General features: G+C 38.5%; 1 protein-coding gene across 5 annotated transcripts in view; it reads right to left on the reverse strand.

The window, feature by feature from the left end:
* The window catches only part of PFDN1 (prefoldin subunit 1), a 77,576-nt gene extending 65,108 nt beyond the window's left edge, over positions 1-12,468 (reverse strand). For 4 of the 5 annotated variants that reach the window (XM_029216950.1, XM_029216954.1, XM_029216952.1 and 1 more), the window contains exons 1-2: positions 12,401-12,468; positions 9,683-9,849 (exon numbers count right to left, since the gene is read on the reverse strand). In XM_029216950.1, the coding sequence (XP_029072783.1) occupies positions 9,683-9,849; positions 12,401-12,433 (200 nt within the window). In that variant the 5' untranslated portion in view covers positions 12,434-12,468. The remainder of the gene's footprint in view (positions 1-9,682; positions 9,850-12,400) is intronic. The other variant, XM_029216953.1, reaches the window with a different exon arrangement.
* Positions 12,469-14,114: the final 1,646 nt, after the last annotated feature.

Here is a 14,114-nt window from a genome sequence, read left to right on the forward strand (position 1 = left end):
TCCCTGGTCGGGGAACTGGATCCCGTATGAATGCCGCAATTAAGAATTTCGCATGTCACAAACTAAAGATCCCTCATGCCGCAACAAAGATCCCACATGCCGCAACGAAGATCCCGCATGCCACAACTATGACCCAGCATAGCCAAAATAAATAAATAAATAATAAATAAATAAATATTAAAATCGTTCCCCTACCTCCAACCATCATTCCAACTGCCTTTAAAAAAAAGGAAAGAAAGAAAAGCCATTTGCTGAAATGAGAAAGACTGAAGGAGGAACTGGTTAATTTGTACCTAATGAGAATTTTATTTTGGTCAAGTCAGTTTTGAGATGCCTATTAGACCATCAAATGTAGATGTAAAGGAGGCAGGTGGATATATGCAACTTGGAGTTCAGGAAGGGTTCTAACCTAAGATAAAACTCTGCCAGTTGTCAGTATATAAAAAAGCATTTAAAGAGATAAGCCTGGATGAGATCACTAAGAAACTGAGTATATACAAGAAAAGAGAAAAAAAATCCAAAGGCTGAGCTGAGCCCAAGATCAATCTAATATTTGGAAACGGGAAAGAAAAGGAAACAGTAAAGGAGACTGAGAAGGAATGGCCAGTGAAATAGGAGGAAAACCAAGAGGTGGTATCCTGGAAGCCACAGGAAGAAAGTGCATCAAGGAAAGAAAGATAAACTGGACTAAATGCTTCTAAGTCAAATAAGATGAGGACTGGGAATTCACTATAATTATTTAAAAAATCATGGTCCCTTCAGGAAGCCAGTTCCATGTAAACATTCCTTGTTCTAGATGAGTAACTCACATACTGATAGGTTCAATCTGTACTAATTAAAAATCACTGTGTATTTTTAAATCAAACTATTACTCTTGAAATAGAAACAGTAGTATGTTAATCTATTTTAAACATGACATTTATTTTTGGTGACTACTTGGTATTCTAAGCATTCTGGTAAATAATCACCTCTGATGTTTACCACTTTTACTCTGGCCTCATCAAACCCCAAACATTTCCACACATAAGCATCAAGCTATGCTACAAGTTTTTCCAAGATGTGATCTTTATTTTCCTAGTAGGTTAAAATATAACATTGGATAAACGAGAACCAATGGATAATAAAACATTACTATCCAATGAGTACTGAAGGACACAAACAGAATACTCTTGGTACAAAAGCAGAAAGTCACAGAGAAATATAAATCTATTTTGGCACAAGTGCAAAAGACTCAGACACACACATACAGGATGCATATTGTGGTCCAAATCTTTTTACCCTGAGCCAAACAATGTAAAAGGCTTGGCTTAGGGCAGTCATGCTCTTATCTATTTAGAGATACATTTTCAATACTGGGCTCCTGCTGCTGTGCAAATTTTGATATAAGAATATTCTAGTCCTCTTCAAAGCCAAAGGGATAGTGTCTTCCAAGTAATCTGGTCCATTTCAAGGTAACTGATCTTAGAACAAGAGTTGATAATGAGAGTTTCTGGCCAGAACAATGAGATAACATTCTCCCAGACATGTCCATTCAAACCTGAAATCTAAAATTAAAGTGGGTATACATTCTCCACAAAACCACAGGCACAGGCTTCCCTGGTGGCGCAGTGGTTGAGAGTCCGCCTGCCGATGCAGGGGACACGGGTTTGTGCCCCGGTCCGGGAAGATCCCACATGCCGTGGAGCAGCTGGGCCCGTGAGCCATGGCCACTAAGCCTGCGTGTCCGGAGCCTGTGCTCCGCAATGGGAGAGGCCACAACAGTGAGATGCCCGCATACCGCAAAAAAACCCAAAAAAACAAAAACAAAACCACAGGCACTAATGGTACATGCAACACACTGCAATCCTAATTATTCCATCTGGGCAAAGGATATTTGCAATTCACAGCAATTCCTGATAGAAGTAATAAGAAAGAAAAGAATACCAATAAGTCATTACCAAGTGTGTATTGATGTATATGGACTGACTCTTACCTTTTAAGTCAATATTTTTTCTGAGTTCCTTTTGGGTGTTTCATTAAGCAGACTATGTTCCTTTTTTTTTTTTTTTTTTTTTTTAATTTTTGGCCGTGTTGAGTCCTCGTTGCTGCTCGCAGGCTTTCTCTAGTTGCAGTGAGCGGGGGCTATTCTTCACTGCGGTACGCGGGCTTCTCATTGCAGGGGCTTCTCTTGTTGTGGAGCATGGGCTCTAGGCACGTGGGCTCAGTAGTTGTGGCTCACGGGCTCTAGAGCGTAGGCTCAGTAGTTGTGGCACACAGGCTCAGCTGCTCTGTGGCATGTGGGATCTTCCGGGACCAGGGCTCAAACCTGTGTCCCCTGCATTGGCAGGTGGATTCTTAACCACTGCACCACCATGGAAGTCCCAGACTATGTTCCTTGACATGAACATGTCAGTCCTCTCTCAAACAGATTAGATAGCAAGTTGTTCCTAAATTTGCCACTATGAGATAAGTGGCAGCTAAAATCACAAAATTCTTGGTACAGCTTAAAATTGATTGTTTTTCACTTCAGAGAAATTCACCCAGTGAATTAACAAAGTTCAAGATTACTGCTATCTTTATTTTTACTTACATAGGAACAACAAAGTAATTTTTTTACCCTTCCCTCAGTTAACTACATTAATTCTTGCTTATCACCAATTGGAATACACTGCACTATCCTCTTGTGTTGTTGATTGTTACTTTCATGCAACAAAAGCAGATCAAAAAAAAAGTCAGGCCTTTTGATGTCAGGAAATGCACAAGGAAACTCCTCCAAGTAATGGTAACAAAATGAATCAATTACATTTAAACAAGTTCTAGCCTAAACTAAGCAACCCTACAACAAAGACACATTAAATAAAAAAAATTTTTTTTTAAATTTTATTTCAGCATGTTTGTACATCCCAAGGTAAGTTTAACAGACTTCTTTTTCTTTTCTTATAATAAACTCCTAATTGACACATTTTTGAAATTAATTTCCTGTGTTTCAGTGAGATTGTTTGGATTCTGGAGAACATGGGAGGGCAAGAAGGGAAAGAATTATTAAAAGTATTCTTCTGCAAAAGAAAAATGGCTATGTAATTCCTACGCAAATGTTTGTTAACTTCCCCTGCCATAAAACCAGTGATGTCATTCTACACAGCAGTAATCACAGTTATAACGAACACGGAGTTTTTAAATCACTGACAGCTTACAGAAATTAAGAATATTACTCAAAAATCTCCTCTCCCTAGAGTACCACATCTGTGGAAGAGGAGACTATGCCCAGCTGGGGTTATATACATACTCAGCATCAACAAAACTGAAGTCATTTTCCCTGCACACCAGGAAAAGTTGTTTTTTTTCCCCTTAGGACTCTGAGCAATGAAAGCCATGACTTTATATGGCTCTGTATAAAAATACAAGAAGGCTGGATCACATTCTATTAGGAAAAGCAGCTCAACATCAAAACTCCTCTTCCTTTAAAATAAATCTAAAAAAATGACTAAAAAAATTTCTTCCTACCTTTGAAAATTATTTTATCTTTGCTTCATTTTCTCTACTGTAAACTACAGATTAATACTTTCAAAGAGAGTAAAAGGAGCTTATAAATTCGAATTTGCTGTGTGGCTCTCACAGCAAAAGTAGTTTGCATTTTTTTTCTCCTACAGTAAGCATTAAATAAAATATCTAAACTTGGTTCTAGTGAGAACAACAATATAAACCATTATTACTATAATATCAATAATACTTAATATTTACTACACCAAGATTTGTTGTTTATTAGGAATGAAATATAGTACAGCTATATCTTCAGCTTTAAAATTACCTCGAGGGGCTTCCCTGGTGGCGCAGTGGTTAGGAATCTGCCTGCCAATGCAAGGGACAAGGGTTCGAGCCCTCGTCCAGGAAGATCCCACATGCCGCAGAGCAAATAAGCCCGTGTGCCACAACTACTGAGCCTGCACTCTAGAGCTCGCGAGCCACAACAACTGAAGCCCGCACGCCTAGAGCCCGTGCTCCGCAACAAGAAGCCACAGCAATGAGAAACCACCGCAATGACAAGCCCAAGCACCGCAATGAAGAGTAGCCCCCACTCGCTGCAACTAGAGAAAGTCCGCGTGCAGCAACAAAGACCCAACACAGCCAAAAATAAATAAAATAAAAAAATTTTTTAATTTAAAAAATTGTAAATAAATAAATAAAATTAAAATGACCTTGAATTGACTGGAATACCAACTCTACATCAATATGAAATTGTAAAATGGTTGCAAAACTTCAGGTAGCATGATTATACCCCTTTTGATTAATATTTAACATAACTAAACCTAGAGCAACTGCAAATGTTTCATCTTGGCTTTTCTAAATGTCACAACTCAAATTACAAGTCAACATTCAAACTAACAATTAAAATCACAACAAAACCAACATGACATTTTAAACAAAGGGCAGTTCAACCAAACTGTCACAAAGAGTTCAGATTTATACATCCTAACTAGCTGAAAAGTTGCTCGATTATTTAGATTTTTTTTAAATTTTGTTACCTATCAGAAATATACCTACTATTTTCATTTTCTACCTCTGCCACATTTATCTTAAGTTTTATACTTCTGGATCTTTCAACCATTAGAGATCAACCATCAAATTACTTCAACAAGTAGAAATAGCAACACCGCTCCCAAACAGCAATTTCTGCATTGCTAGACACTTATCTAGTTGGTAGATTTATACCATTGTTCATTCTTAGTTCCTTAAATGTAAAAAAATACCCACAGAATGGTGGCATACCTCTAAATTAGTTTAAATATGGTACAAAGTTATTTTTAGTTAGGTTCAAGTTTTAAAAAGACACTAATCATTCTTCTCAAAGGCTAATCTACTCAAGTTCCTCCCATATTAAAAAAATAAAAAGCCTCATTTATCTCTTTTGGAAAGAAGAAATGTTATTTATGTAATGTTCAAGCACAAGGATATTAGAATAATGTACCTAATATCAAATCAGGGTCTGGATCATACATATTGTTAATAAAAATAAATTTGACCTTTATTCTGATGATGGGCCTTTCAAACACCAGCATGACTAAATGTCATTTATGTGTTCTTTCAAATGTAATTCTAACTTTTAAAAATACTCTTATCTTCTACTATGCAAAGGAAAAAGGAAGAAAACTCCCATAAACGATTACAAGCTGGTTCTTATTCATGAAAAAAAAAAAATACAAGAAACATTCATGTAATATTTATTTGAGATCTGTTCCCTCCTTGCATGCTAGAAAGATGAAGACAAACACCTCCAACTATTCAGACAGATCATTCCACAGTTGTAACTTTCATCATAGTTCTTAAAGCGGTATGGTGAGGTCAGCTCACAAACAGCTTAAGTAGCAAAACTAGAAATTGGTGGTAGTAGTATCAGGCTACATAACAGCCTCTCCAAAGAATATGAAGTAAGAGAACTAAAATGTACTGGCAACATGCCAAGAGACTGGATAGAATATAGCTTTGAGCAATGAATATGCAGAGCTTACAGTATATAGCAATTTATCATCTCTTACCCCGTAGCCTGATTTTCCTTGTTTTAAACCAAAAATAGCCATATATAAGGGGTATTTAACAGTACCAGTTTTCTCCATGCTTATGACTGGGAAAGGCATATGGGCTTGAAATGACTTGACAACCTAAATACACACCCTAAAATGAAAAATCTGACTTCCATCCTATGTGAGGATGAGTAAGGTAAAATATACAATTGTATTGATATTATTCTGCACAGAATAGCTTTTATTCTCCAAAAATTATACTGCCCTCAGCATAATCCTAAAGGCTTGGGTTTTTCTATATTGTCAGTTCTGACTATCTCTGCAACTGGTTGACATGTAGAATTTGTCAACCTTCTCAACAGATTTAATAAAGAATTAATTCTGCCAGATCAAAGGACATAATTTTGGTCAGAAACAATTCCTTTGACCTTAATCAAAATATATGTTACTTTTAGGGCTTCCCTGGTGGCGCAGTGGTTGAGAGTACGCCTGCCGATGCAGGGGACGCGGGTTCGTGCTCCGGTCCAGGAGGATCCCACATGCCGCGGAGCAGCTAGGCCCGTGAGCCATGGCCGCTGAGCCTGCGCGTCCAGAGCCTATGCTCCGCAACGGGAGAGGCCACAACAGTGACAGGCCCGCGTACGGCCAAAAAAAAAGAAAAAAAATATATATATATATGTTACTTTTAAAATTTCACCTTTATTGAATCATATATTTTAAAAGCATAATAAACTCCAATTCTTAAGTCTCTGACACTTCCTAAACATTTTCTTTCTAAAGAACCAAAAGAAAATGCGGTTATTTTAGGCGAGAGAATCATATTCAATTCAAATCCACATGCATTTAACACCTATTTTGTGCCAGACATTATACTGAGAACTGAGGAAACAAAGATAAATATGTATATGGTCTCACAGAGCTGACAATCTAGTTGGGAAAACCAGACCATTTCAAACTCAATCAAGTTCTGCCCCCTACCCTCATACTGCCACCCACGTGCTCTACTAGCTAGAGGAACAAAAGCTCTGGTATCTTCCAGGAAAGTGTAAGTAAATCTGCCAGGCAAGATGGAAAAATCTTCCGAGAAGATAAGCTACGTCTTGAAAGATGAGAATTTCACAAGGGAAAGTGGGATACTGCAGGCCAAGAAGGACAGAAGGAGCAAAATCAAGAAAGCACAAAAACACGGCATGCGTGAGGAAACCCACGTGGCAAGGGTAGGGATAACAATTTTGGGTACATGTGCTACTACTCTTCTACCCTCAGCCCATGACAGACCTCACTGATCAATTAAAGCATGTTTAAGTCCACATGAGACTCAAACTCCTTCTCAACAGATAACTCAAAATCAATGGAAGGAGGCAAGTCCACGAGATGAAATTTATGTGCTATCCTCAGCCTGGGAAGAGAAAGTGGTGGGATGTGAGGCTAGAAGGGTAAATTAAGAACAGATTATGAATGACAGTGAATGCTAGGCTAACAAGTTTAGATTTTATTCCGTGGGCAACCAAGGGTGAACAGAGGATTTTATGAGAAATAATGACATGATCAACTCTGGCAGATGTCTGGCAGATGTGCAAAGAAAGCTTTTGGACCAACAGAATAAAGGCAGAAAGAACAGTTCAAGAAGCTATACCTTCAGGACTTCCCTGGTGGCACAGTGGTTAAGACTCCATGCTCCCAATGCAGGGGGCCCAGGTTCAATCCTGGTCAGAGAACTAGACCCCACATGCAAGCCGCAACTGAGAGTTTGCATATCATAACTAAGGAGCCCACCGGCCGCAACTAAGGAGCACACGTGCCATAACTAAAGGAGTCCTTGAACCGCAACTAAGGAACCTGCCTGCCGCAACTAAGACCTGGCACAACCAAATAAATAAATTAAATAAATATTTTTTTAAAAAAAGAAGCTATAGCTTCTCAGTCCAGGCAAGACACAATGAGGCCTGAATTTCAGCAATGGCAAAAATCTATTGCAGGTTCTAAAACAAAAATGTAATGTTTTAGATTTCATAATTCTTGGTGCCTTTTTTTTTTATAACTTTATTTATTTTTGGCTGCACTGGGTCTTCGTTGCTGCGCACCAGTTTTTCTCTAGTTGAGGCGAGCAGGAGCTACTCTTCATTGCAGTGCGCGGACTTCTCACTGCAGTGGCTTCTCTTGTTGCAGAGCACGGGCTCTAGGCGCGTGGGCTTCAGTAGTTGTGGCATGCCAGCTCAGTTGTTGTGGCTCACGGGCTCTAGAGCACAGGCTCAGTAGTTGTGGCACACAGGCTTAGTTGCTCCATGGCCTGTGGGATCTTCCCAGACCGGGCTCGAACCTGTAACCCCTACATTGGCAGGCGGATTCTTAACCACTGAGCCACCAGGGAAGCCCCTAATTCTTGGTTTTAAAACAAGTTTGGGAAGAATTAGTATTCCAATTAGAATTCCCTAATAATACTCAAAAAGGAAAAGGAAAGACAAATTAAGGTAAACACTAGAATTAAAGAAGTGAATCACAATTCAAAATTACTCAAGACTATAAATTCAGAAATAGATATTTCAGGTTTAGCATCAAGAAAGAGAACATCCTCATGACCAGACTAATACTCAGCAAGTCTTTTCTTCCTGAGGGCACCAATACTCTAGCCAACAACACTACTTACCTTACATGCCCCTACAAATCCCAGTGAGAGGCAGAAAGCACAAAAGTCAAATTTAAAACCATATCTCAGCCTTTAAACTCTAAAATTCTTTGTGAATACAACCCATATGTAGCACTTTGGGCAGTATGCAAAAAAAGCAACTTCCTATCATTTCTGCAGAATGTTTAATAAATGAAAGTATTCTAATTAAAAATTAGAACTTCACTGTAGATCAAAAGGCCAAAGAGAAAAGTTTTTCTGTTTTGTTCTTTAGCTGTTGCAAACAAAGGCTAATGAAATCCAGGTGCAACATATCAACAAGCATGCTCGAAAAGCTAGCATTACTGTTTTAAGACCTAAGGATATTCAAACTAAAGATAAAATTATCCTGTAGTGAATGCCAACAATGCACTTCATACTACACAGACACATATTCAAGGGTTCTACTTTGTTCTCATCCCAATTCTTTTGTGTCCCAGTAACAAACTCTCAAATTGGGATTATCTTCCTTTTAAAACAAGCTAAAATGAAAAACATGAACTCCAGCAATAAAATTTATTTGTGGTGTATTGTTTATTCTGAGAAAGCAAATCAGAAGAACAGTTTGTCATAATCAATCTCTTTTCCAGAAAGATATGGATTAGCTAGTCATGAGCAGGGTCTATTTCTCATGATGTCGTTCTAAAGTCATCACTAAATGTTACACATGCCATGCTTCCTTCAAATCAATCACAAAACAAGTCATCCTAGACTGAGGTCAAATTCCTTTCCAACTAAAAGAGCTCCAAACTTAAGTAATGGTCCACTTACTAAGTAATAATCAGAGACCAAATTCCAGAAAAACCCTCCTCCTGTACCTCCCCCACCTAAAAAAAAAAAAAAAAAATTAGTCTCCTTTTAGCTCAGTGTAATGGAATGTGACCTGTAGTTAAGGGGTTTTCCATTCCTATTTACTGCTTAGAGAACATGAAGCAGATCTATTCTCTCTCAGAAGGGTAATGTATTTTTTTAAAAGAAAAAAAGTGAAGTGTAGGAGGTTAATCATATATAATAATTAGAACAAACAAAAGGTAAGTTGATTTACTAGATTTCTCATGTTCGACAGAATGAGTATATTTAAATCACAACTGAATGTTTATTTTTATTTTACAACCTGATCAGACATCTAAAAGATTTATGATTTGTGTGACTAATAACAACTAGGTAGGGAAGGGGAAGTTAAAACTACAACTACTTAAATAAATCTTCACACATGAAACTACTATAAACATCTTTTCACAACAAATCATATCTTTATCATTGAAGTTACACACTTAAGTACCTAAGCATGGAGAGAAGAACAGGGAATAAATATTTTTAAAATGTACTTCACAGTTTAAAATTAAACACATCTATCTGGAGTTCAGTTTCTCATTTTTTAAAAAAAGAAGATATTTGACTAGGTGATCTTTAAAGCTACTATGATACTTTAACGCAGGTTGTAAAGTGAACAAATTCTATGATTTAATTCAGACAAACCTCTTTGAAGATAATCCCCTTAAGGATATACTTTACTTACATTCTTCCTACACCTTCATACATGTTAGTCTCATCTACCAAAGTCATAATCTCTGTATCTGTAAGATGTGCATGCTTTTTCGTTCTGTTTAGCTGTTCAATCTGTATGTCTGCAAGCTTCACCTTCTGTTGAGTGTCAATCACTTTGGCTTGAAGCTCTGTGAAGGCCTAAAAAATAAGTCCATGATTTAGTAGCTGCAACATTTTACAGGAAACATTTAAGTCAAATCTAAATATATTAAAATAAAGCCTGCTAACCAGAGACAAAGCTGTGAAATTTACCACAGCAAACATCAATAAAAATCAATAAAATTGTAAACAATCAAGCCACTATGCTAAATACATTTGACTCTTGAACAATTCGGTGATTAGGGGCACTGACCCTCCGTGCAGTTGAAAATCCAAGTATAATTTATAGGTGGCAGCTCCTATACAGCAGTTCCTCTGTATCCTTGGTTCTACCGAGTGGATTCAACCAACTACACATCATGTAGTACTCTAGTATTTTCTATTTTTAAAAATCTGCATACAACTGGATCCCCGCAGTTCAAACCAGTGTTGTTCAAGGGTCAACTGTACTGAATTTACTCAGTCCTCAGAAGATGCAACCTATTTGAAGCAGAACAAAGGTAAATAATAACCATATCAAGTAGCAAGTATCCGAGGAGTAATAAAAGCACTAAATGCAACAGTCACAGGATGAAACCCAGAGATCCAAAACAAGAAACATAAATGTAACAGCTCACTACATCTGTATTACACAACTAGGTGTAAAGTACTTTCCCACATTTGTTTGAAATATTAACATGTGAATATTAATATGAGAATACTGACAGATATAATAAATGTCTCATTTACTCTTTTCAATAATCCTGAGTTAGGGATGGCAGTTTCACCACCACAGTTTACAAATTAACTAAATGTTTTAAAGAGATATAAATGACTTGCACAGGGCTGAGCAACTACTAAGTGGAAAAGCAAGTACTTAAATCCATTTCTTCTGACCTCTAGTTCAGGAATCTTTCTATTCTACTATCTACAGTAATACTCAGAAAATGAATATTTTAAGAGAAAAACAAGAATTTCAAAACATTGTTAGAAGAATTGCATCATGATCTTCATACGCACATACCAAGCCAAATTTGACACTTGGGTACCCTTACTCAAAGATAAAAGTTTCTTGGATACTCATGAAGTGCCTAGAATGACTTTCATATGCTCTCAAATTTATGCCTTAATAATAACATTTGCGGCTGCAATACACAGCAAAAGCTAATACTTAATTTTTATTCTCACTTTGTTCTCACGGACTAGTAAGGTTTCAAAAGATTCATTTTGGGGGGAGAGGAAGTGCCTAAAGTTTCCTACTAGTCTCCACCTGCCGTGCCCCCCACCCCCCGGCCACCGCCAAAAAAAAACCTTATAAAGATATTAGAAGACCTTTAAACATGTTTCTTTTTCAATTAATTTCATTGGTTGTCAAAACTACCCAATTTAAGTCTGTAATCATTTTCTTAGTTTGCATTCACTGTCCACAGGTTTCCTAGCAACAAATTCAAATAATACTGAGCGGTAAGTCCATTCACAGCTGTACTCTATTGTTAGCTCTTTCACTAAACCCTAACTTAAATTTGAACTTTTAACAGAAAAAAAAGGTAAACTTTTATAACACTTTAAGACACAGTTTGCTAAGGAAGCTGGTATATTGTTAATGCTAAGATATTACAGCACTAGAGGCCACATAAGGACTAAAGGTACAAGTTTCAAACAAGAAGCAAGACACACACACATAAATCCTCAGAGCAATAATAAACAGCTTCATTTATTAGGTGGAAAAGCTATTTCAGCTGTCCTATTTCTTATGCAGAGGTTGACCAGGAGACAGCCTTAAGTAAAAGTTGCTCTTCTAACGAACCAAAACTAATGGTCAAAAGGTGGGAAGTAAGGCAGAGAATACTGGATTCTAGTCCCAACCTTGGTCTGAGTCTTTTCTGAAACTGTTTCCTTTTCTAGAAAAGTATAGGTTTAAAGTAGGTAAAGTCTACGAATCCCGACAACTGTTTAAGCTGCGAAAACGTTCCTGAGTAACAACACATTTATAGGCAATTGTTTGAAAAGAGAAAACCAATTCCTTCTGATACCGATTTTATCTGGAAAACTTTGTTTCTTTTTTGACAAGTCTTTAAATAAAAACGGGGGCGGGGCGGGGGAGCTAAGACCAAAGCCCTAAGATGAACACTGCTATGAGAATACCTAACTGAACTGTATGCAGCGACCTTACAAGGTATGGGATTGAAGAAGTGGCCTAAAAACAGGTTGGACTTGGGTTTTTTCAAAGCAAATTAGAATGCAGAATTACATGCCTCAGCTCGGGCAGCCGTCTCAAAGGGCTCCAGCTGGAAACGCTCACTTCAGGCCTCACTATGGAACTGAAAACTCCAAGCTCAACGAAAGGTCTCTGGAACTCGGAACTAGGGAACAGAAGAGCTATCGGCCCGTCAGACTTAACCAGGCCCAGCGCAACCGGCTCTTACCCAGCAAAGAGCAGCTCGCCCCCGACTCCAGCCTACAGAGACCCTGTCCCGCCTTAGGTCTCTGGGAAACCATTCCCCATTTCCCTGGAGCCTTCCGCAGAACTCGAGTCTCACTCGATATTCTTGTCCACAGTTCCCTTAGCTTCCAAAGAAAAAGTCTCTGCCTGCTCAAGACCCTCTTTTACCTTCTTTAACTCCAAATCCACGGGGGCCGCCATCTTGCTTCACTCCTGCGCTTGCGCAGTGGGAGAAGGCAGGAAAGAGGATGGGGGAAGGGCGCTCCTTGACGGTTTGATTTCCCCCCTCCCTTCTGCGCCTGCGCATGAGTCTGGCTGCTCTGTTTTCCAACATTCTCCAGCGCTGGCAACCCCCGAAATATCCAGGATTCCGATTCAGAGTACATCTTCCCCACGTGACCTATAGGCCTGCCCTGCTTCTCCACATTCTTCCAAACACAGCACAACGCGCAGATTTCGTGTATGGTTTTAAGCATTTTGACAAATAGCTTAATTTGTGCTGCTAAATTGAGATGTATGTAGATTAGGCCAAAATCTCTTAAGTCATTCATGCCTTCGGCGAGTCCCTGTGCTGTCAGGCATGAGAGAATTGGCATGAGAGAGTCAGCCTGAGAGAATCAGCCTGAGCTTCGGGCATGGCAGTGTGGAGAAGACCAGAAGGCTTAGTTGAAGTGTTCTCCCAAAGAACTTATTTCTACTGAACGCTCCTGGAAGACCTTCTAGACATAGTGGTTCTCACGAGAGGCCACATTAGTTTGTTTAAAAAAAAAAAACAAACAGATTCTCTGATCCTCATCCCAAACTTAATTACTTAGAATCTTTGCTATGGGGCCCAGAAATTTGCACTTTTGCAAACTCCCCTTATGACCTGGTGCAAGTGGTCTGCAAACCACATTTTGAGAATCTGCTATAAAGTACCTGGCATTTGAACCAAAAGAGTAACTAGTAATTGGACTTCTGGACATGAAAGAAATATATGTCTTACCTACTCTAAAAATCTGTGGGGGAGAAGAAAGGGCAGGGAATTTGGAATTAGACAGATCTGTATTCAAGGTTTGGTCTACCTTGAGCCTAGGTATGTCTGGTTCCATATACTAGTTGTATAGCAATAGAGTTTGTCTCCTCATTTAATATGAGAATAACCCTAACAGGGTTATTCTGAGGAATAAATAAGATCAGGATGAAAAGCTCCGAGCATAACACAATGCACACAGTAGGTACACGATAAATAGTTGTAGTTAAGTTCATGTAGTTAGCATTGTTGTGTTTGTCTTTCAAGGTCCAGCAACCGGCCCCATCCTCCTTTATGTATTTTTTTATTTTTTACATCACATCACACAGACCATAAATAATCTCTCCTCAGACTCTCAAGACTACATCTACTCCTTTTTCAAGGCTCTTTCTATCTTAAACAAATTTTTTTTCGTATTAGACTTACTAGCAATCCAAGTGTCCATCAGTGAATGAATGTATAAACAAAATGTGGTATATACCAGGGGTCCCCAGCCCCCGAGCCGAGGTCCAAGCAAAGCTTCATCTGCCTCTCCCCATCACTCACATGACTGCCTGAACCATCCCCCCACCCCACCCCACCTAGTCCATGGAAAAATTGTCTTCCATGAAACCGGTCCCTGGTGCCAAAAATGTTGGGGACCGCTGGTATATACGTAAAATGGAATAGCATTCAGCCTTTAAAAGGAATGAAATTCTAATTCTACTTAGAATTCTAATGCTACAACACGGATGAACCTTGAGGACAGTACGCTAAGTGAAATAAACCAGTCACAAAAAAGACAAAATATCGTATGATACTATTTATATGAGGGACTTAAGAGTAGTCAAAATCATAAAGACAGAAAGTAGAATGGTGTTGCCAGGGGCC

This window comes from Monodon monoceros, unplaced genomic scaffold (genome assembly GCF_005190385.1).
Source record: "Monodon monoceros isolate NGI ecotype Baffin Bay Population unplaced genomic scaffold, NGI_Narwhal_1 Super_Scaffold_12, whole genome shotgun sequence".
NCBI lineage: Eukaryota > Metazoa > Chordata > Mammalia > Artiodactyla > Monodontidae > Monodon > Monodon monoceros.